Source organism: Phyllobates terribilis, unplaced genomic scaffold (genome assembly GCF_046119375.1).
Source record: "Phyllobates terribilis strain yellow unplaced genomic scaffold, ASM4611937v1 Scaffold_7__3_contigs__length_470593459, whole genome shotgun sequence".
In the NCBI taxonomy this organism is placed as follows: Eukaryota; Metazoa; Chordata; class Amphibia; order Anura; family Dendrobatidae; genus Phyllobates; species Phyllobates terribilis.
Genome location: NW_027362767.1, coordinates 68126754 through 68150641, shown reverse-complemented (window position 1 = coordinate 68150641; position 23888 = coordinate 68126754). Strand labels below are relative to the sequence as shown.

The window sequence follows — 23888 nt, the reverse complement described above, 5'->3', positions numbered from 1 at the left end:
GCATTATATTATAGATAGCACATGCCCGTGCTGTCCCTGGGTGCAAGAGAGAGAGGGCGCATGGACCCAGTATGCCAGTACTGGCACATGGCTGATTTCACTACACAGACCAGTGGTGTGCATGGGAAAAAAAAAAGAAGCATGCTCTAGCCTGGTCCAATGTACGAAGCAGACTACCTTTGTGGTCTGAGGCCATAAATCAGATGAAACTCCCCATCATAGTGGGTTGACTGGCGGATTCCCAGTTAACACATTCTGCAGCAAGAAATTTGTAATGAAACCTTACTGCGAAAAATGATTTTTTATCCCCAATTACATGCATTTAGGTAAAAAAAAAAAAGTTGACCCCAACAGTAAACAACCTGTATAACTTTAACCGTCTGGGCAGTCCACATTGTACTCTGCAGTGACGTTCTGAAATGTCACTGCAAAGTAGAGCAGCTGCACGCGATCGTGAGAGCCAGGAGCCGGCTGTTGGACACAGCCGAGCTCCCCATAGAGAGCCTTCTCTATCGCTGTATACACAAAAAAAAAAAATGCAAAAATTATTTGAATATGTGAACGAGAAACATTTTTACACCTCTCTAACTCGCATGTAAGAAAATACCAAAAATTGTGGCTGGTCCAGAACAGGGGGGCAAACTGCCCGGTCCAGAACTGGTCACATATCTGGTGTAACTACTTTTCAGCTTTTTTTTTGGACAACACAGGAGTTTGTGAACCATCTTTTTTTTACTTTTTAGCCATTTTTGTTGCACCTGTCGACTGTTTGGATTTTTCTTGCTGTTATTTTTTTATTTTGATTTTTATTCTTTTTGCAGCTGAATTTTGGGAGTAGTTTTGTGTCCGCAGCATTGCGAGATGTGTCCACCATGATTGTCTCATTCATTACCGGATGAGCGTCTTCATCAGGTGAGTAACTTTATCTATACCGGATGAATGTTGGACTCTTTCCTACAAATACTAATGGTGCATTTACACCCTAGATAATCGTCACACGAGCATTGGTAGGAAAGCTCTTTTCTTTTACCCGCCTGTATAAATTTGGTGGCAATAACCTGACAAATTATCAAAACGCTCATTCGTCAGGTGATCAGATCTTTTATGCCTTCAAAGAAAAAAAAATCATTGTTATGGTGCAGTGGTCGGTCTCCTAGGCAACGAGCTGTAAACAAAACCATTCTTTTCCAGAATTTTTCCATGCACAGGAGCCTCAGGAAAACTGAGTGTAGGGTTTTTTTATATAAGTTTAGGTGCTACAAATATGCACCAAAGCCAACAGATTTCCCTGCGGCTCCTTCAAATTCTGCACATCTGATATCTATTTACCTTCCCTTAAAGGGGTTTTCCAGTACTAAGAGCGAAGATAAAGTGAATAAATTAATGCTCAACTCATAATTTATTTTTTTCATTTTCCTTCCTTTTTGAAAAGCCCACAGCATGAATTTTCTAGGAATTAAAGAAGACTGTGAAAGCTTCCTGGGTTTCTTCCAGGCCACAGACACCGTGCGTTTCGAAGAATTTTTATCGATCTGGAAAGGGCTCAAATTCCACACCATATTCTAGTAAGTCTTGACTGAAGGTTTGGCACAAGGACACTTTAAGTAGGTTCTCTGAGGGCTACTCGGGCAGGTGCAATGCATGCAAAGAATTAATGGAAAATTAGGTTCTAGCTCCTATTGTGCTGGCAGAATGCTGATAGAGAAACCCTCATAATAAATTGTAGTTTTTAAACTTCGTGTATAAGGCTGTTTTAAAACATCCGAGTATGGACCTCGATGTCCCGACGCGAACTCGGTAGCCTCGTAGGCATTTATGAGGATATTGATTTGAATCATCGCAGCTCTCGTGGCGGTCCGTCCTTGCACCGTGAGCGTGGGATGTGTTGATCCGGCCTTATAAAACCTTTGCATTGTTCGTGTATACTGTTCTTGTCCATGTATACTAATGACATCTTCATTGTTTTGCAGCGGTGGGATGAGGAGTCTGGAGTGTAACCGGTTCTCAAGGGAAGTACTCTCAGTGGCCTCGACTTATTTCCTTCCACCGTACACATTTCAGATTCGAGTGGGGGCCATGTACTTACTGTACGGTCTGTACAACACGCAGCTCTGTCAGCCCAAGCAGAAGGTATCATTATATGTGTGCACCATGGCCGGCGTCAGAAAGCAAATGTTTGTGGCTCATAAGACACTTTTTTTTTGTTCACGTTCATGCTGTAATTTGCTTTTTTTTTTTTTTTTTTTTTTTTTTTGCAGCAAATGCATTTTACTTGTAAAAATTGATTTGCCTAAAACCGATTCTCAAAACTGTTGCTACAAAAAGTGTTAAAATTGTGATCAAAGCAACCTGTAAAAATTCAGTTTTCCTGTTACCCAGTGTACAGAACAATGTAGATTTCGGGAGCAATAGTAAGGTCGTTCATCTTCATGTATCAAAACTACGGTGGGTAAAATGTGTCTTTGATGCCCATTGCAATCTAAAACTTTCCAGGAGCGCCCTGGGCTTTCTATAAGAGTTGGCAAACATGACACTGACTTAGCTGGCTGCATTGTATTTTTTTTTTTTTTTTATTAATTTTACTCGCTTATATAGCGCCATTAATTCCACAGCACTTTATAGACATCATCATCACTGTCCCTATTGGGGCTCACAATCTACATTCCCTATCATTATGTTTTTGGAGTGTGGGAGGGAACCGGAGAAAATGGAGGAAACCCACGCAAACACGGGGAGAACAAACTCCTTGCAGATGTTGTCCTTGGTGGGATTTGAACCCAGGACCCCAGCGCTGCAAAGCTACAGTGCTGACCACTGAGCCAGTGTGCCCAGGAATAAGGTGCAACACTTATGTAGCTAGGGAGCAGGAGGAGAGGTCTTGCCTCTATGGGAGCATTCACACTAACAGATCAGCAGCGTGAAGTGACCACTGATCAGCTATATTGAAGCCGTTCAGCAGAGGTTTAATAACCTTTTCACACAGGCCCACCACACTTTCATGTGCTCTGAATGATCAGTGATAGATGGCTCAGTGCGTATATCCTGCCATTGTTCTCTGCAGCATCGGTGCTGATTACACAGGACCATGTGCTGCCGAGATAGCTGAAAAATCATTTCACCCAGCGACTCAGCGTTTTGATTGTTCATCATCGATGTATTAAAAGCTGAGGACACTGCAAGATTGTCAGGAAACGAGCCTTCCTAAGAACGTTTATTCACAATAATCGACCAGTGTAAATAGTGGAGGGGGAACTACAAGTGATATCAGGGAGAAATATCACAACATGTCATCACCCCCCCTCTGTAGCCTCCAGTGACTCCTGGTGGAGGGGGATACGGGGGCTTTTCTTCATGTGATCATCCCCCCTTACTAAATGTGACTTTATATTCATCTGTTGCATTCATCCCTTTAAAGTCAACATGTTTTAAGGGTATATACTTCATTTATCTGCTGGGGTTAATCGCTGAAGCTGTAAGGTCATCTCAGTTACTTTAACAGTTTACGATGCATATTGATCTGCAAGATTGTTTGTTGTCTCCTGCTGTCATAAGCTAGTTGATTAATTGCTAACGAGTTACATTTATGTTAGATCTACAGTGCCTACAAGTAGTATTCAACCCCCTGCAGATTTAGCTGGTTGACACATGCGGAATTAACTTGGCATTGTGACATTTCTACTGTAGATCAGCCTGGAAGTGGGAAATGCACTGCAGCAAATATTTTTTTTTTTTTTTTTTAAAACGTTCAAAGTTAATTCAGAGTGTCATTTATTATTCAACCCCTCAAACCACAAGAATTCTGTTTGGTCCCCCTAAAGTATTAAGAAGTAGTTCAGGCACCAAGAATAATGAGCTTCACATGTGTGGATTAAAGATCTCTTTTGCCAGCCTTTTCTGACTATTTAAGACCCTCCCCAAACTTGTGAACAGCACTCAGACATGGTCAACATGGGAAAGACAAAGGAGCATTCCAAGGCCATCAGAGACAAGATCGTGGAGGGTCACAAGGCTGGCAAGGGGTGCAAAACCCTTTCCAAGGAGTTAGGCCTACCTGTCTCCACTGTTGGGAGCATCATCCGTAAGTGGAAGGCTTATGGAACTACTGTTAGCCTTCCACGGCCTGGACAGCCTTTGAAAGTGTCCTCCCGTGCCGAGGCCAGGCTTGTCCGAAGAGTCAAGGCTAACCCAAGGACAACAAGGAAGGAGCTCCGGGAAGATCTCATGGCAGTGGGGACATTGGTTTCAGTCAATACCATAAGTAACGTACTCCACCGCAATGGTCTCCGTTCCAGACGAGCCCGTAAGGTACCTTTACTTTCAAAGCGTCATGTCAAGGCTCGTCTACAGTTTGCTCATGATCACTTGGAGGACTCTGAGACAGACTGGTTCAAGGTTCTATGGTCTGATGAGACCAAGATCGAGATCTTTGGTGCCAACCACACACGTGATGTTTGGAGACTGGATGGCACTGCATACGACCTCAAGAATACCATCCCTACAGTCAAGCATGGTGGTGGCAGCATCATGCTGTGGGGCTGTTTCTCAGCCAAGGGGCCTGGCCATCTGGTCCGCATCCATGGGAAGATGGATAGCACGGCCTACCTGGAGATTTTGGCCAAGAACCTCCGCTCCTCCATCAAGGATCTTAAGATGGATCGTAATTTCATCTTCCAACAAGACAACGACCCAAAGCACACAGCCAAGAAAACCAAGGCCTGGTTCAAGAGGGAAAAAGTCAAGGTGTTGGAGTGGCCTAGTCAGTCTCCTGACCTTAACCCAATTGAAAACTTGTGGAAGGAGCTCAAGAATAAAGTCCACATGAGACACCCAAAGAACCTAGATAACTTGGAGAAGATCTGCATGTAGGAGTGGGCCAAGATAACTCCACAGACCTGTGCCGGCCTGATCAGGTCTTATAAAAGACGATTATTAGCTGTAATTGCAAACAAGGGTTATTCCACAAAATATTAAACATAGGGGTTGCATAATAATTGACCCACACTTTTATGTTTAAAATTTAATAAAATTCAACTGAGCAACATAACTTTTTGGTTTGTAAGATTTATGCTTCTGTTCATAAAACCTACTCTCGTTTGCAGTTTGAAGGCTCTAACTTATTTGCATCTTATCAAACCAGCTAAATCTGCAGGGGGTTGAATACTACTTGTAGGCACTGTATGTACATACTTCTCTTTAGACCAGGCCAAGGGGAAGGCACTTTGAGCAGGGGGCACTTGTGCAGGTTTTTTCAAAATACCAGGGCAGTTAAACATGGCAGTTGGACAGGGCAGGAGACAGGTAAGACATGCAAGGCACTTCCTTCCAGGTCATCTCATTTGCAAAGAGTATTCACCATAGGCGTTTGTGTTATTTAGGTTCTGGCTGCTGCAATCACTCTCATCTACCGTCCTTTCACAAACTCTGTATACTGCATCCAGATCAGCCCCTCTCTCCTCTCTTCTATATACAGCTCTCATGCTCTATTCACAATGTTAAACCTCATAGACCCATTCATTTCCACCATTCAACACAAGAAACGCTCTTACAAATCACTGAACTATCTGCTCACTCTCTCTATCTTTCTTCTCCTAGTCGCAGTAGATATCTCTCCCAACCCTGGCCATTCTTGTAATAATAAGACTAACCCCTCCCCTGCTACACTCAGAAACCCTGCTCATCTCATTAATATTCCCTGCATTCCTTCTTTTAATTGTGCCCTTTGGAGCGCTCAGTCAGTATGTAACAAACTCTCCTACATCCATGACTTTTTCCTTTCAAATTCCCTTAACCTTCTGGCTGTTATTGAAACCTGGATCCAGCAGTCGAACACCACTGCTGCTGCTGCTCTCTCGTATGGTGGCCTACATTTTTCATATACCTCCAGACCTGAGAGCATATAAGGTGATGGTGTCGGTCTGCTCCTTTCAACCAAATGTACATCCTCCCCTAGTACTTTCCCTTATCTTCCCTTCTTTTGAGGTCCACACTGTCAGACTCTACCGGCCCTTCTCCCTGGCTTCCAAACTTTCTATCCTGTGACATCCCCATTCTCATCATGGGGGACTTTAATTCCTTTCCGACATGTCGGGTCTCTCCCTTTGTTGCAGGTTCTGGTGCTGAGCCCGCACCTTTCTGGGGACATGACAGCTGATCTGATCAGCTGTCATGTGCTCCATGTGCTGGTGGAGTCTCTGACAGCGGCATTTTACATGGCCGCGGCAGAAGGACGTCATAAGTCCCTCCTATCAGCGCTCGTGTCACATGACCGCGGGTCGCTGATGGTTTGGCATGACAACCTGGGGACTGCAGGAGACCCCTGCGGTTGTTATTGTCAGGAGGCTATGAGCGCCTCCCAGCAGGCGGCGCTCATAGCCTGTGAGCAATTCTGCTACACACAGGCGATCTGATCATTGCAGCTTCTAGTTTCCCATGGAGATTATTGAAGCCATTGTACGGTAAAAAAAAATATTAAAATATATAAAAGTTCAAATCACCCCCTTTTTGCCCCATTCAAAATAAAACAATAAAAAAAATATCAAATATACTCATATCTGGTATCGCCGCATTCAGAATCGCCCGATCTATCAATATATAAAAAGAATTAATCCAATCGGTAAACGGCGTAACGAGAAAAAAAATCTAAACACCAGAATTATGTTTTTTTGATCGCTGCAACATTGCAATAAAATGCAATAACGGGCGATCAAAACATTGGATCTACCCCAAAATGGTATCAATAAAAACGTCAGCCCGGTGCACAAAAAATAAGCCCTCACCTGGCCCCAGATCCTGAAAAAAAAGGAGACGCCACGGGTCTCGGAAAATGGCGCCTTTTTTTTAATTTTTTTTTCACCACTTAAATAAAAAAGAACCTATACATGTTTGGTATCTACGAACTCGTAATCACCTGAGAAATCATAACGCCAGGACAGTTTTAGCATTTAGTGAACATGGTAAAAAAAACAAAAAAAAAAAACAAATGTGGAATTGCACTGTTTGCAATTTCACCACACTTGGAATTTTTTTTCCCGTTTTCCAGTACTTCATATGGAAAAACCAATAGTGTCGTTCAAAAGTACAACTTGTCCCGCAAAAAATAAGCCGTCACATGGCCATATTGTCAAAAAAAAAAAAAAAAAAAGTTATGGCTCTGGGAAGAAGAGGAGTAAAAAACAAAAGCGCAAAAACGGCCCAGGGATGTAGGGGATAACATCCTCATTGGTGATCCCCTCTCCCCATCTGCCGCTCATACTTTATCTCCAACCTCCTCCTTCGGCATTTCACAGCTTACTAACTCTCCTACACACGAAGATGGAAACACGCTGGACCTGATCTTTTCCCTGCTCTGCTCAGTGCATGACTAACTCCTCTCTCCCGCTCTCTGATCACAACCTTCTTTCATTCTCTGTCAGTAATTATCGCCCGCTCAGGACACCTCCACTTACCACACCTATAGAAACCATAGAACACCCAGAAACCTATGAAGAATCTGCAGTCGTCATTGGCCCCAATCTCCTCCCTCTCATGTACTGACTCTGCAATGAAACATTACAATGCGCCCTGGATGAAGCCGCCCCTCCTACACATAGAACAACTCGGCACAGACGGCGACAACCCTGGTACACGCTGCAAACATGTTTTCTCCAGCGGTGCTCCAGGTGTTCCCGAACGGCTGTGGAGAAAATTAATCTGGCTGAAGATTTCATCCATATTAAGTTTATGCTTAAAACTTACAACTCCCCCTTCACCTCCTCAAACAAACCTATTTCACCACCCTTATCCCCTCACTATCCAATAATCCTAAACGACTGACATTTTTCATTCCCTCCTCAATCAGAGTACAAACCCCGACCACTGACCTCAGCTCTGACGATCTGGCCATTTATTTCAAAGAAAAAATTGACCATGTCCGACTGGAAATTTTCTCCCAATCCCCTAAGGTTATGCATTCTCCTCCCTCCTGTACTGCATCTTGCTCACTCTCTTTGAACCAGTCATGCAAGATGAAGTGACCAGGCTCCTTACATCTTCTCGCCCTACTACCTGCAACAGTGACCCTATTCCCTCATTTCCTTCAGTCCCTTTCACCGGCTGTCACCACTCACCTAACTAAAATATTTAATCTCTCCCTCTCATCTGGTATCAATTCGTCCTCATTTAAACACATCACACATAGTCCTCCAGACAGTAGAATGGGCCCCACATAGTCCTCCAGACAGTAGAATGCGCCCATATAATCCCCAGTGTAGTTGCAGGCCAAATATAATCACCCCAAGGGCCAGATTTGGCCCACGGGCCAGAGTTTGACATGTGTGACTTAAAAAAAACATCTCTTGACCAGAACTGTGCTGCTAACTACAGACAGGTCTTCAATCTTCCCTTTATCTCTAAACTCCTGGAACGTCTGTTCCACTCCCGTCTAAGGGCCCCGTCACACTAAGCGATGCAGCAGCGATCCCGACAACGATACGACCTGTCAGGGATCGTTGCTGCATCGCTAATACATCGCTGGTGAGCTGTCAAACAGGCAGGCTCACCAGCGATCAGGGGAGCAGCGATATCGTGGAAAGAATCGTTCCACGATGTCCTGCTCCCGTTACCAGCCTGCTGCAAGCAGGAGCAGGCTGGTAACTATGGTAAACATCGGGTTACTAAGTGCGCGTGTGCCCCTAGTAACCCGCTGTTTACCATGGATACCACTCTGCTACGGTGCGCGGGAGCCTCCGCGCACAGTAGCAGAGTGGTATCCATGGTAAACAGCGGGTTACTAAGTGCGCGCGTGCCCCTAGTAACCCGATGTTTACCATAGTTACCAGCCAGATCGTTGGTCCCGCTGGTCACACACAGCGATGTGTGCTGGCCAGCGGGAGGCCAACGACCAAAAAATGGTCCAGGACACTTTGCAACGATCAGCGACTTCACAGCAGGGGCCTGATCGTTGCAAAGTGTCACACACAGCGACATCGCTGGTGAGTCACCAAAACCGTGACTCAGCAGCGATATCGCTAGCGATATCGCTATGTGAGACGGGGGCTTAATCCGCTATCTCTCAGATAACTCTCTTCTTGACCCTCTACAATCTGGTTTCCGCTCTTTACACTCCACTGAAACTGCCCTCACTAAAGTCTCTAATGATCTACTAACAGCTAAATCCAAAGGTCATTGCTCCCTGCTGATTCTCCTGGATCTCTCTGCAGCATTTGACACTGTGGATCACCAGCTCCTCCTCACTATGCTCCACTCTATAGGCCTCAAGGAAACCGTTCTCTCCTGGTTCTCCTCCTACCTCTCTGACCGCTCCTTCTCTGTGTCTTTTGCCGGCTCCTCTTCCTCCCCTTCCCCTTACTGTCGGGGTTCCTCAAGGATCAGTTCTCGGCCTCCTCCTCTTCTCCCTATATTCTGCTTCTGTTGGATCAGTGGATTCGGTTTCCAGTACCATCTTTATGCTGTTGACACCCAACTATACACCTCTTCTCCAGATATTACCCTGCATTATTACAAAACACCAGTGATTGTCTGTCCACCGTCTCTAACATTATGTCCTCCCTCTATGTAAAACTGAATCTGTCAAACTGAACTCCTTGTTTTTTCTCCCTCCACTAACCTACCTGTGCCCGATATTGCCATCTTCATGTGTGGCTCCACCATTACTCCCCTGCAGCACGCCGCTGTCTTGGGGTGATACTTGATTCAGATCTTTCCTTCACCCCTACATCCTTTCACTTGCTCGCTCATGTCACCTACACCTCAAAAACATCTCTAGAATTTGACCTTTTCTTACCTTTGACTCTGCAAAAACTCTTACTGTCGCTCTTATTCATTCTCCTCTGGACTATTGCAACTCTCTTCTAATCGGTCTCCCTCTTACTAAACTGTCCCCTCTCCAATCTGTCCTGAATGCAGCATCAGGATCATATTCCTTTGCAACCGCTACACCGATGCCTCTTCCCTGTGCCAGTCGTTGCACTGGTTACCCATCCGCTATAGAGTTCAATATAAACTCATCCTTCTCACCCACAAAGCTCTCCATGTTTCAGCACCACCCTACATCTCCTCTCTCGTCGCAGTCTACCACCCTTCTTGTGCCCTCCGTTCTGCTAATGACCTAAGATTAACATCCTCAATAATCTGAACCTTCCACTACCGTCTCCAAAATTTCTCTCATGCTGCGCCAATTCTTTGGAGCACACTACCCAGGACAATTCAATTAATTCCCAATATCCACAGTTTTAAGCGTGGCCTAAAAACGCTTTTCTTTATCACCCCATCTCACTTATCTAACTATCCCCGTTTTTCCCAAACAAAACTTTCTTCAAAATCAGGACCCTCGTATCATCTGTTATCATACCCTCCATGCATTTAATAGCCCTCTGTATCTGTGCTGTACACATACTGACTGGTGACCGGTCATGCAGCATTATGTGCATACCCTATTTAGTATATTATGGCTGTATTTTACAATATAAGCATATTTTACCATTTTACCCTTTGTTTCTCCCCTATTTCCTCATAGATTGTAGCTTGCGAGCAGCAGGGCCCTCACTCCTTTTGGTGTCTGAGTTATGTGTTATTCTTTAATGTCTTTATTGTCTATACAAGTCCTCTCTAAAATTGTATAGTACTGCGAAATATGTTGGTGCTATAGAAATAAAAAATATTATTGTTATTATATACAAAATGTGACACTTGGTTGCATGAAGTCGCTTGAGTGTAATGTGCAAGGTGTCATTTTGTATTTAAGGCTAAGTAGAAACAAAAGGTTAAAGCGGCTGGGACTGAACATAACTATACATTACCTCATGTATATCTGATGTTTGCCCCCCAGCTCGGGCCGGCGCTCCCCTCCTCCTCCCGGCTCGGGCCGGCGCTCCCCTCCTCCTCCCGGCTCGGGCCGGCGCTCCCCTCCTCCTCCCGGCTCGGGCCGGCGCTCCCCTCCTCCTCCCGGCTCGGGCCGGCGCTCCCCTCCTCCTCCCGGCTCGGGCCGGCGCTCCCCTCCCCTCCTCCTCCCGGCTCGGGCCGGCGCTCCCCTCCTCCTCCCGGTTCGGGCCGGCGCTCCCCTCCTCCTCCCGGTTCGGGCCGGCGCTCCCCTCCTCCTCCCGGTTCGGGCCGGCACTCCCCTCCTCCTCCCGGTTCGGGCCGGCGCTCCCCTCCTCCTCCCCGTTCGGGCCGGCGCTCCCCTCCTCCTCCCCGTTCGGGCCGGCGCTCCCCTCCTCCTCCCGGCTCGGGCCGGTCATTAAAGTGGAAAATAAGTTTAGAGCTGTGGTGGGCTTCTTTTGGGTGAGACAGGAGGTATGACTGTCCCCTTTGACCCCGTGCAGATTCGTATATCCCTGAAGGACTGGGCTGATGTAGAGCAGCTTCATCAGGAGCTGATCAGCGCGCAGCATTTGGACGCCGTGTACATCTTCAGACAGATGCGTCGTATGCGGGCCTTTTATTTCACAGCGATGCCCACCATGGTAAGTCAGAGGCAGGGGGATGTGTGATGGCCTCTTTCTATCAGTATTATCACAGATTACAGCGTGTAGTATTAGCCGTTCGTGTTCTTCTTGGTCTGCGCTCTGCTATAATTGATCCAGCGGAAATGAATTATTGATGCATCCGACAGCTCTGGGATCCCAGAGAAAGCTCAGTGAGCGTGTACGGAGCCTCCTGTGTCTTCTTATGGATTACTCACCTACATTTTGTATGGAAAATAAGGTGATCCCAAAAGTAATAGATGAAGACCCTAACTGGGGTGGGGGGATACAACCAAGATGGAGCGTGGCTATAGCGAGCCAGAGCCTGTTGACATCAATGGGCACCACATATTGCTTTATTTTACCTGTGGCTTCCGATGGACGTGATACGGGGGGGGGGGCGCCGCTCTCAGGATCCTCTTTATAAGTCAGGACAGAGATGGTCTCTCACCCCGGTGTATCTGGCCAGCACGTAATAATGCATTCACCATGCAGCTGCGGGAATACTGGTCCCTTAACAATCATCTGATCGCTGGGATGGCTTTTGTAAAAAAACTAAAAAAAGGGGGTCGTGATTTTTTTTTTCTTTTTTAATGATACCTTCCTTGTATTTTTTAACTTTATGAACATAATGAGAGAACCTTGGTGAAGATTGGTAGAGAGAACGAGAGTGAACAGAAAGGGATGCCATAATGCCGAGCTATGGAGCGTTAGGTGACAGCGCCGCCATCGCTGCTTTTTGTACGACCTAAATCTACTATTCAAGTAGTAAAATTTGGAAGTCAACACCCCACTGCCTTTTAGGTGTTAGTGCGGCTCACCAAGTCCTTTGTTTTTTGTAATTTCTAGGCTGCACTGACACAGGGCTATGTGACTACAGTCTGCTTATGCACCAGGAAAGAAAAGTTTTTGGCTCAAACATTGAATTTATCCATAGCCCCCCCCCCCCCCCTCGACGGAGACCTAAAAAAGTATCATTATGGCCCCGTGAAGAATGTATGCCCCAGCAGACTTTTTTTTCTAAGGCCCAATTCACATGTATGGACAGTGATTTCCAGACCTGATCCGAACTCGACAGCCTCATATGTCACATTTGGAGACCGGCGGACCGTCTCCTAACCTGGCTGTTGAGTTTGGGTTCAAAAACTGTCTGCCAGTCCGGAAATATGAAAGAAAGCTCAGAAGAGCATTTTATGTCTTTTATGGCTTTGACACCATTTTTCCGCTTTTTTTCATAGCTGACTTTTAAGTCACAGAAGAGCATACAGCCCGAAGTGAGCAAGGAGGAATTTCTGGAGAAGAAGGACAGAGTAGCTGACTTGATAACGTCAGAATCATTGGAGGTACCTTTATGTTTGTGGATCCTTGCCTTTTTGTTCTAGGTCATGGATTTATATTAGTAAATGAATATGCAATGCCCACCTTCAGCGTATGCTCCAGGGGTCCTCATGGCATCCTCCGGGTACCCTCCATGCCCGGTGCACTTTCCTCTGCAGCTGTATGACATATAATTGTAGACGCTGAGGAATAACCTGCAGCTCCCTTGGCTGCTTCTGTGCCACCCATAGACTTGTGTGTGACCCACATGTTTGGATGAACCCGTATATTCTTGGGTTTGGTGTTTTTTTTTTTTTTTTAGGAAATCATGAATATTCAAGAACACTACCAGAAAACGAAATGTCATCTTTCATCTGATAAATCCCAGCCAGACAGAACGCTGAGTTTGATAAAAGAAGATTTTACGGATAACCTACAATCTTTAGTCGAAGGGTATCAGTTCTGGAAGCAAGAAAAAAGGGTAAGCAAGAAAATACAGCATCCAACGTTGAAGTGTTATCTGCTCGGACAGTACTTCTGTGCCACCTTCACAAAAAGAAAAAGTAGAAAGTTTGTTGGAATATCTCAGACAGTAAATTGCGGTAAGAATGGGTTTGCTGTTGTAAATCGGATCTTGTGAAAGCAAAATTTTTGCACAAAAGGCTATTAAACTCGGGTGAACCCGCTTCAGGAAACACCGGCATTTTTTGCAGCATTTTCCGTTTTGTCTTTCTTTTTGGCCTGCCCACGGGCTTTCCAAGTTGGAAAACACCAGAAGACTGGTCAGGAACCTTTTTGCTTCTTGTGAAAGACTGAACATATGAACAGCAAGTCGTCGTCACGTAGAAATACACATGTTCAAACTTTTGAGTGTTTTTAAAGCACTTTTTTAGGTGGGTTTGAGCGGATCCCTCTAAATAGCGCTTCCCTGCTGCCCGGAAAATCTTACATGGTGATCACCGTGCTGAGTGCCCACCGCAGATATGATGTGCCTGCTTTAACGGTGAAGGGCGACATTCTGCTCGTCAGCGAGGTGTACACTGCTTAGGTCCCACCCCATGAATGGACCGTGAATGTTTGACTCACAGGTTTTTTTTTTTTTTGCTTTTTTACAAGGCACCAAGAACCCATACTGATGATGAGCAAGAAGGCACGTCTCAAGAATCAGAGGTCAGTAGTACCACTTCATCCATACTTTATAAGGGCTTCAAGACTATGGACACCTTTTGACTTGGAAAAATGATGTTTACACATTGTCTCCCTCATATCAACCATCAGATCATGGCTTCACTGTGAATTATGAATCAGGGCCATGGAAAGAAGAGCTGACAATCTCTTCCTCCCATTTGCTCTATGACCCCCCTCCACACACACACACACACACACACACACACACACACTGTGGTGCATCCAGATCCTTGAAGTGGTCAGTACGACAGGTTTGTGCAACACCTTTTTTTAATTGGGCTCTTCCTGACTTCAAAGCCACGTGACCAATGTCCCAGACTTTTCGGAGCCATGTGCCAGATATGAATATTGTTTTGTTTTTTTTGACAGGCATAGGTTCTATACATATGGGCAAACATAGGTGCAGTGCCAAATGCAACGCATTCACTTACATTACTGTGCAGCCTGCTCATTAGGCCAGAATTAATATCGGCCAGGTGAATAAAGTTGTATATGGGGGAAATATGGCATTCATATCTTTTGCCTGGGACCTCCAGGGGGGCAGGTATTCTTAAGATTGGGGATCTCATAATTTTTGGTACCTGAGCAGCATTTTATTTAGCTGCCCCCATGTGAGATCACAAGGGGAGTAAGGTGGGAGTCGCTGGTACCTGATAAAAGCAGATTCTGGGCTAGAACCCATGTTCAGTGCTGGGAGATACAGCGTGCTGTAATGACTGCAGCATTTTCAAAATGAGTTCTCCCCTTTATATGATCCGCCCCATTCCTACGACAAGAGGTCTAGTGACTTTCTTTTGTATATCCCTTTTTATGTGACTGTATTGTCTTGCCTCCTTTGTAACATCTCTTGTATATTTTTATAAGCACTGAATAATTGTTGGATTAAATATATAAAATGTTAAAATGTAACAGCTTTGTTCCTCTTGCTCTATAAACAGCACCCCTGAAGCCTCGTGAGGCTAAACGTTTTCAGGGGCGTCCAATTGGCCTGTAATATATGATTGGTAATATGTAACTAGTTTTTCTTTGGTTATTGTGGAGCTTAGCGATGACCGTAATAGATATATATATCTATCTATATACCCATGTGTTTGATTTCCCCTGGACAAGAGTGGAAACAGATGTGTATATACTATACGTTCACTGTGAAAGCACCCAAAAACCTGCCTAGCAGCAATAGTAGCTGTTGCCTAGTCCATCAATCATGAGTCAGTTGTGTGATTGTTCTGTCAACTTGGCAGGAGCAGTGGGATCTCTTCCAAATCTCCCTGACTCATATTATTGCAATGTTATTAACTAAAGGAATCCACTAAGTTTGTTTGCAATCCTCATTCGTTTTCTGATCTCCAACCCAATCCAAGTGTTGTATATATTTTTTCCTTTGGGAGTGTCCCTCTCAGTAATATAGGCTGGATGTGAGGTCTGTGTGTATCCAGAGTGCTGCTGTCTTCATTAGCTCCTAACAGCACAGCTTCTATCCTGCACTTATTTCCTCCTTTCCTATACTTTTCTCTGCTGTCCCTGACACTGTACATGCATTCTTGCCTGTCCCTTCTAAGACCAAGAGAGGAGGAAAGCAGAGAAAGCCGTCAGGGGCAACAGTTTTGATGGATTTGTTATATTTTTTGCATATTGCTTAGCCAGACAAAGGACTTACAGACACAGTGATAGAGAATGTGAATGAAGACTCAAAGTTGCTCTTTTAGGCAGCTATTGAACAAAAACAAAAATTCTGTGCAAGGTTTACATGACCTTTTTTGAGAAGTTGGTAATGTGGGCGCATTCAAGCCCCTGTATTACGGCCGCAAGTGTTATTACCTGAACGGACGACCTCACAGGGATCTGCATCGTACGTACGTCGGGTCGGTAGACTGAAATGACAGATCAAAGAGCCTCGGCACTTAATCGTCCTTTTGCAAGAGAAAATTTATTGACTTTGTGAAATAAATCTGCACACAGAAATAACACCAAAACGTTTCGGTCTTAGCGACCTTCTTCAGTTGACTGTAGAAAATAGGACAATGTCATAGACAATTAGATACAGAACGATATAAATATCATTTCTAGATGACATAGTGAAAAAACAGCATATCATAAGTAGTGAAACAGAAATCCTTCCCATTATATTATACAAGTGTGCACAGTAATGCATAAGCGAAATATATAGCACATAGATACACAGTATACTTTACCATAATATGTAGGGAAATCACAAAGGAGGAGGGGGTGGGGGGGGGAAGAAGAAGGACAGGGAGAAGGGGACAAAGGCATGGAGCACATAGGTATGGGGGGAAGGGGAAGAAAAAACAGAACACAAGACAGCTGGCAGAAGTGGGCACATACCGGGTAATTCTGCGAGAGATGTGAGCAACAAGTGGGTCCCAATAGGGCTGCCTACAGGTGAGAAGGTGAAAGAAATCAGAGGCAAGGACCTCACAGAGTGCGCCAGAAAGGCGTGCTGTGCCAAAGGTTACCTGCTGAGAAGCGCGTGGGGGCATGGACATCACAACGCGGTCTCCACCGCTAGTTGGAGTAACCATAAGTGCAGAGAGGGAGGTTAATAAAGGGTCTAAAATGCAAAAGACGCGCGAATCCGAAACGCCGGACCGCGCATACCGGAAGTGCCATACTACGCAACCGGAAATGACGTTTGTGGGTCACCGTCTGCGTTTCACAGAGGGAGAGCGCAAACCGGAACTTCCGGTTTGAAGCGAACAGGAAGTGATGAAAGCCGGTGCGTTCCATGAAGGGATCTCTTGCGTTCCAGGACGATGTACATAGCCAGGGGAGGGAAACAACGAGAGGTATAGATGGAAAACGAAGGGGAGGTGGGAGAGGACCACAGTATAAGGTGAATCTGCAACAAAAGAGACATAAGTACATCAAGCGATTTCCTGAGATTGCCTCCAGGCGAGACGAGAGGGCGCAACCTGGAAAAGGACCACCGCCACCTGGTGAATCTAGAACTACACTGCACTACCTTGACTGAATATCTCAAAGTACAAAGGATACCAAGGGGCCTTAGAGTACCACTCAGACCCACTCTCTTCTCTGATCTACCTGACTATAACACCAGATTCGAACAGATCCTGAATAAATGCTCCTTTGATCTTATGTTATTGACCGTCGACTACCTACATAAGGCCATATCATCTACAAAGGAGCTTATCACCAGTACAGAATCACAACTCACCTCGACTCTGCCACCGGATGATTGGTCCAACCTGAAAACTAGAATCCAATCCAACGTTGACCAGCATAAGAGAGATACTGAATCCAAGAAAAGGGCCAAGTTCCAACGCGACGCAGAGGACTACGAGGCGAACAGGGTGTACCGGTGGCAGGAACGATATCCACCGGGTGGCCATTCGTCACGGTTCACCCACCTTTCAACCGACGCGTCCTCCTCTGGCTCCGAACCTGAGAGACGGGACCGGCTCACTAATCCCTCTCGTTTTTTAGGTCATCCGCGGAGATACCCGTCAAGAAGAAAACGAGGAGGGGTGGCAGGCATCGGAGACAGTACGGACTACGGCAGAGTGACCAGGTCCCAGACGCGCCCCACTTGGTGGTAAATATTTCTTCAAAGACTCTAAACATGGCCCAATTATCTGTACTGCAAAAAGGTCTTACTTTCTGTCCAACGATGAGGTTTAATACCTTTAAGTTGGACATGGAGTTACAACGATTCTATCGTTCCCTTAGGCTTAAGGTCCACTTCGATCAAGGCCCTACACCCTCCGATGGTACACAACAAGCCCCGACCCCTAACACTGATGTAGCCATCACTGCTAAAAGTTTGGGTCTCTATACCAAGAGCACATACAGGCCCCCCCATAACTCTCATGCTCTTGAAACGTTCATTGGTTTTATTGATTCAGCTTTCAGAGGATTGAGGTCAAATATGAATAGAGGGAAACTACACTTTGAACCCAACCTATCTGCCTTAGACCAACAGGCACTACGCAGCCTACGTGATGACACTTCTTTGATCATTAAACCGGCAGACAAGGGGGGTGCCATTGTCATTATGGACAAAGCCCAATACATTAGGGAAATTGAACGCCAACTGAGTGACACCACCACTTACCATCAGCTACCTCGGGACCCTACCCCCGAGTTCAGGGTTCTGATACGTGATACCATTGAGCGTCACCTTAATGCTAGGACTATTGATACCAAAACAAGTGAATACCTCACTAAAATTAATCCCATTACCCCGGTGTTCTACGTCCTACCGAAGATACACAAAAGTCTTATAGAACCCCCGGGCCGTCCCATTGTGGCTTCTACAGACTCGTTGTTCTCCCCTCTTTCCATTTTTGTGGAGAAAATAATCACTCCTCTCATCCAAAAAAGCCCCTCTTTTCTACTGGACACGGGCTCTTTTCTGAAGATTCTGGCCGAACACAGACAGATTCCTTCATCTGCCCTTTTGGTTTCATTGGATGTGAAGAGTCTTTATACGTCTATCCCACATGACATGGGTATTCATACAGTCAAGTCCCTCTTGACCCAGTTCCATACAGACCCACAGATTACTGACCTTGTGATTGACTTATTATCCATCATACTTCACAAAAATTATTTTCTGTTTCAAGACAGATACAATCTACAAATAAAAGGCACAGCAATGGGCTCTAATGTGGCACCACCTTACGCTAACTGCTATATGGCGGCCTTTGAGACCGACGTTGTCTACGCCCATCCTCTCTTCCAGTCACATTCTGTTGTCTGGAAGAGATTTATTGATGACATTTTTTGTATCTGGGATGGTCCTTCATCTACACTTGAAACATTCTTCACTGATCTTAACTCTGCATGGCCCGACCTCACGTTCACCATTACATACGATCTACACCAGATTAGCTTCCTTGACACGCTAGTCATCAAAGATGAGAATGGCGTTCTCACTACAGACCTGTATTCAAAGCCCACGGACCGCAACGGACTGTTGCACTATACCAGTAACCATCCTGTGCATGTCAAGAAATCCATACCCAGATCCCAATTCAAGAGGGTGGAACGCATAGTGTCCGATCCCGTCACCCGCCAACACAGACTTCATGAAATGAATCGCAAATTCATTAACAGGGGCTATCCACAAGCGCTTCTCCAATCCTCTAGCGAATCGTCCCGTGCAAGCCCTGATAACTCCTATCGTATCCCTTTTGTCCACACTTTCCATCCATTTGCCTATGTGTTGCACAAAACCATACGCAGACATTGGGGCATACTGCGCACTGGCTATCCCACTGTCACTGGCTTTCAAAGGCCTTTTATGCCCTGCTTTAAACGTGCCCCCAATTTGAGAGACTCACTTGTCAGAGCTGACATTGGTACTAATAGGTCTCTTTCGACACAACGCTTCCTTCAACAACCCAAAACCGGTACCTTCCCTTGCCTTCATTGTAGGCAGTGTAACAATGTTACTAAAGGGAACTCAATTCACCATCCGCACACCGGTAGGAAATATACTATCAAAGGGTATTTCACCTGTGACAGCTCGTTTGTCGTCTACCTCATCAAATGTCCATGCGGCCTCCTCTATGTAGGCGAAACCACGCAACCAATCCGTGACAGAATTTCAAAGTAAAAATCTACTCTTACCAATACCCTATCATTTCATTACTTCAGGACACAACATCTCCCAACTTAGGTTCCAGGTTCTGGAACAAGTGGTACCGCCGCGCCGCGGTGGAGACAGGACCCTACTCCTTAAACAGAGGGAAGCCTTCTGGATCCACACATTGGACACCCTTTCTCCCAGGGGATTGAATAGGGAATACGACCTCCTCTCCTTTAACTAAAGTCTCCCCTGCTCCTCTATCTGTTTATATACAGTTACTATGTTACACCTCTTGATGTACTGTCACCTGGGTCCTCAATCGGGGTGGATTATCCCATACATGTGGGCCTAAGATTCTTTTGTCCATCTGGTTCGCTGTTGTACATTTTCCAATATTCAGTTTATTATTTATTTATTATCATTTATTATTATTTATTACTGTTTTGACGCAGTGTTACCCTATAATCAATTTGCCACCATGTTTTTGACTGGCGTGTTTATGTAAGTTCGCGTGTGCGCTCTAACTTATGTCTCTTTTGTTGCAGATTCACCTTATACTGTGGTCCTCTCCCACCTCCCCTTCGTTTTCCATCTATACCTCTCGTTGTTCCCCTCCCCTGGCTATGTACATCGACCTGGAACGCAAGTGATCCCTTCATGGAACGCACCGGCTTTCATCACTTCCTGTTCGCTTCAAACCGGAACTTCCGGTTTGCGCTCTCCCTCTGTGGAACGCAGACGGTGACCCGCAAACGTCATTTCCGGTTGCGTAGTATGGCACTTCCGGTATGCGCGGTCCGGCGTTTCGGATTCGCGCGTCTTTTGCATTTTAGACCCTTTATTAACCTCCCTCTCTGCACTTATGGTTACTCCAACTAGCGGTGGAGACCGCGTTGTGATGTCCATGCCCCCACGCGCTTCTCAGCAGGTAACCTTTGGCACAGCACGCCTTTCTGGCGCACTCTGTGAGGTCCTTGCCTCTGATTTCTTTCACCTTCTCACCTGTAGGCAGCCCTATTGGGACCCACTTGTTGCTCACATCTCTCGCAGAATTACCCGGTATGTGCCCACTTCTGCCAGCTGTCTTGTGTTCTGTTTTTTCTTCCCCTTCCCCCCATACCTATGTGCTCCATACCTTTGTCCCCTTCTCCCTGTCCTTCTTCTTCCCCCCCCCACCCCCCACCCCTCCTTTGTGATTTCCCTACATATTATGGTAAAGTATACTGTGTATCTATGTGCTATATATTTCGCTTATGCATTACTGTGCACACTTGTATAATATAATGGGAAGGATTTCTGTTTCACTACTTATGATATGCTGTTTTTTCACTATGTCATCTAGAAATGATATTTATATCGTTCTGTATCTAATTGTCTATGACATTGTCCTATTTTCTACAGTCAACTGAAGAAGGTCGCTAAGACCGAAACGTTTTGGTGTTATTTCTGTGTGCAGATTTATTTCACAAAGTCAATAAATTTTCTCTTGCAAAAGGACGATTAAGTGCCGAGGCTCTTTGATCTGATATACCAGGGTTCGGCCCCTACTCGTGCACACTCATAGGGAGTGCAGTGATTTATATCTTTACTTACCGGTAGACTGAAATGAGGCTGTGATACGGATGTCACCGTCCATCTTCGTTTTTGCCATCTGAACGAGACCTTTATCCTATTTACTTAATATCTAATATTCTCTCTGGTCTTTTCTTTATATTTTAGGGCTCAGAGAGAGCAAGACATTTGGCACAAATAAAATCTAAAACCTACTCTGCAGTAACACAGGTAAGAGAAAATATCAGATTAATGAACCATAGTACGCCGCGTCAACGCACGGTAGTATTATTTTCTGTCTGATCAAAGTATTGCGTCACCATTACCTGTCAGCCGACGTTCACATGGAGGTGTTTTCAAAGTGGATCCTCTTCAAAACTCTCCTGAAAAAAGCAAAACACCAGTTGAATAACTATTAATTTCTAGGAGTACTGGAGAACCCAGACTTCCTCCATGTTGTACTCAGCTCCTCACTGATGAGGGGCAAACATGCCGAAACATGCTGCGCCTACATGAGCTCCTGGCTTGGCATTTGTTCCCGATTAGGTTGCAAGGCTGGATAAAGCGACGGACATTGAGTTATTGGGTAGCTATTAGAGATTAATTTAATTCTTGAATTTTACAAAAATTTGGATTTTCCAGAATCCAAATATTTGGCAATATGCTTCTTGCAAATTCAGCAAAAAAAAAATTTTGCTGAACTTTAGAGGGCCAGCAAATGTGTTTTTTTTTTTTTTTTTAATAAAAAAAAATATACTTACCTCACTTGTCCCTTTGCTCCCTCAACCGAGCGGTTATTTGTGCCTCTCTTTTTCGCCTTCCGCCGTCATGCACGTCCTCTTCCTTCCTCTTATGTCACTGCCCACTGTGCTGTTGTGGCGCACGTATTGATGTGTGTTTTAGCGCAATGATGTGAGAGGTCTAAAGCGCGCCATAAATCCCAACGCAGATGGAAGAGGATGCGTGCAACTGAGGAAGGACGAAAAAAAAAAAATGACACATCCTACATTTATTATGCGGTGGGGACTCTGAGCAGAATGAGGAATATTTCAATTCTCATCGAAAAACTTACATGCAAATTGAATTTGCGGTTTATCAGGGGACATAGAGGCCATACTGACCCCAGTCCGGCACCTAAAGCACCCATGACGGGTGCGTGAGTAGCAGAACTGCACCATGGAGCAATGCAAGCAGGTGGCTCGGGGAATCACGCTGTCTTTTACATCATGTAGACATTCTGGTACATATACGTCACTTACCTAGGGAGGAGATGGCACCAGGGCCCGATGGGAAGAAGACAAGTTGACGGAGGCAGTGTGATGCTTTGGGCAACTTTGGGTCTTGGCATCATGTGTATGTGACATATCCCACCTACCCAACATTACACAGACCAAGTGCCCCCTCGTCATGGCAGCATTATTACTTAATGGTGAAGGCCTCTTTCAGCAGGATAATGCCTCTGCCACACTGCAAACATTGTTGAGGAATGATTAGAAGAATATGACAAAGTGACTTGTCTCCAACCCTGATCTATGGAGGCCTTGCCATGCAACCTCCAGGATTTAAAGGATCTGCTGGTAATGTCTTGGTGCCAGATTGTACAGGACATCTCCAAAGGTCTTGTGGAGTCCATGCCTCGCCAACTCGGGGCTGTTTTCATGGCACAAGGAGGATGGTGTACTTTCACGAGACCTGACCTGGACAGGTTTTCATTACAAGAAAGTGAACAGTGACAATTCCTATTAAATAACAGCAAGCAGAGATTTTTAAAACCATAAGTAATTGATTCAGGGAAAAATGTGACTTATTGTAGGAAAATAATCATCTTCATTCAGTTAAAGCAAGAGTTTCAGATGTTTAGACACACTTCTGATTTCCTTCATCTTGTACATCCAGGCTGTCAAATCCAGACGTCACCGGCAGGTGGAGATGCTGACCAAGTCTGCCGAGGCTGGAGTATATCTGCCGGGGACCAGAGCGGAAAGGGAGAGACTGAGGAGAGCCAGGAAGAGGGCTGAGCGAGAAGCCGCCAAGAAAGGTAAGCGTTCCTCTGCCGGCACATCTGTAGGTCATGTATTACACCACGTAGAATCGCTCCTCTGATCCTCTGCAGATTTAGAGCCATGTCCTTGTCTTCTCCATTCATGGCCACGGTGAATGTGACAGCTCTGATGTCTCCTTACCAGCTGCACGGTGCCCGCCATCTGAGCACCTACCATGGTAGAAGGAACATAGCAGGAAACTGAATTGTGCTCTATTGGAAAAGAGAAATGTTAAACGGGATCATCCACGATGTTAAACGCTTTATTAAAGGGCCCAGAGTTGTGCAAATGTTTAGGCTTAATAGTTACCCTTTAAGAAAATGTTAATGATGTAGTTGACAGCAGGAGCCTCCCCCCCCCCCCATCTGCTCTGTCTGCAGCGGGAGCCTCCTCCCCTCCATCTGCTCTGTCTGCAGCGGGAGCCTCCCCCCCCCCCCATCTGCTCTGTCTGCAGCGGGAGCCTCCCCCCCCCCACCTCCATCTGCTCTGTCTGCAGCGGGAGCCTCCTCCCCTCCATCTGCTCTGTCTGCAACAGGAGCCTCCTCCCCCCCCCATCTGCTCTGCTGCAGCGGGAGCCTCCCCCCCCCCCCCATCTGCTCTGTCTGCAGCGGGAGCCTCCCCCCCCCCCATCTGCTCTGTCTGCAGCAGGAGCCTCCCCCCCCCCCCCCATCTGCTCTGTCTGCAGCAGGAGCCTCCCCCCCCCCCCCCCTCCATCTGCCCTGTCTGCAGCGGGAGCCTCCCCCCCCTCCATCTGCTCTGTCT

The 23888-nt window shown here is 45.8% G+C and overlaps 1 protein-coding gene across 3 annotated transcripts in view; it reads left to right on the top strand.

Annotated features, from left to right (window-relative positions):
- SNAPC1 (small nuclear RNA activating complex polypeptide 1) overlaps positions 1–23888 on the top strand; it is a 44057-nt gene that overhangs the window by 4022 nt on the left and 16147 nt on the right. For 2 of the 3 annotated variants that reach the window (XM_073638711.1, XM_073638712.1), the window contains exons 2-11: positions 822–912; positions 1433–1565; positions 1971–2130; positions 11319–11459; positions 12698–12802; positions 13099–13257; positions 13893–13946; positions 20542–20592; positions 21253–21315; positions 22981–23122. In XM_073638711.1, coding sequence (XP_073494812.1) covers positions 1441–1565; positions 1971–2130; positions 11319–11459; positions 12698–12802; positions 13099–13257; positions 13893–13946; positions 20542–20592; positions 21253–21315; positions 22981–23122 — 1000 coding nt within the window. In that variant the 5' untranslated portion in view covers positions 822–912; positions 1433–1440. The remainder of the gene's footprint in view (positions 1–821; positions 913–1432; positions 1566–1970; positions 2131–11318; positions 11460–12697; positions 12803–13098; positions 13258–13892; positions 13947–20541; positions 20593–21252; positions 21316–22980; positions 23123–23888) is intronic. The other variant, XM_073638713.1, reaches the window with a different exon arrangement.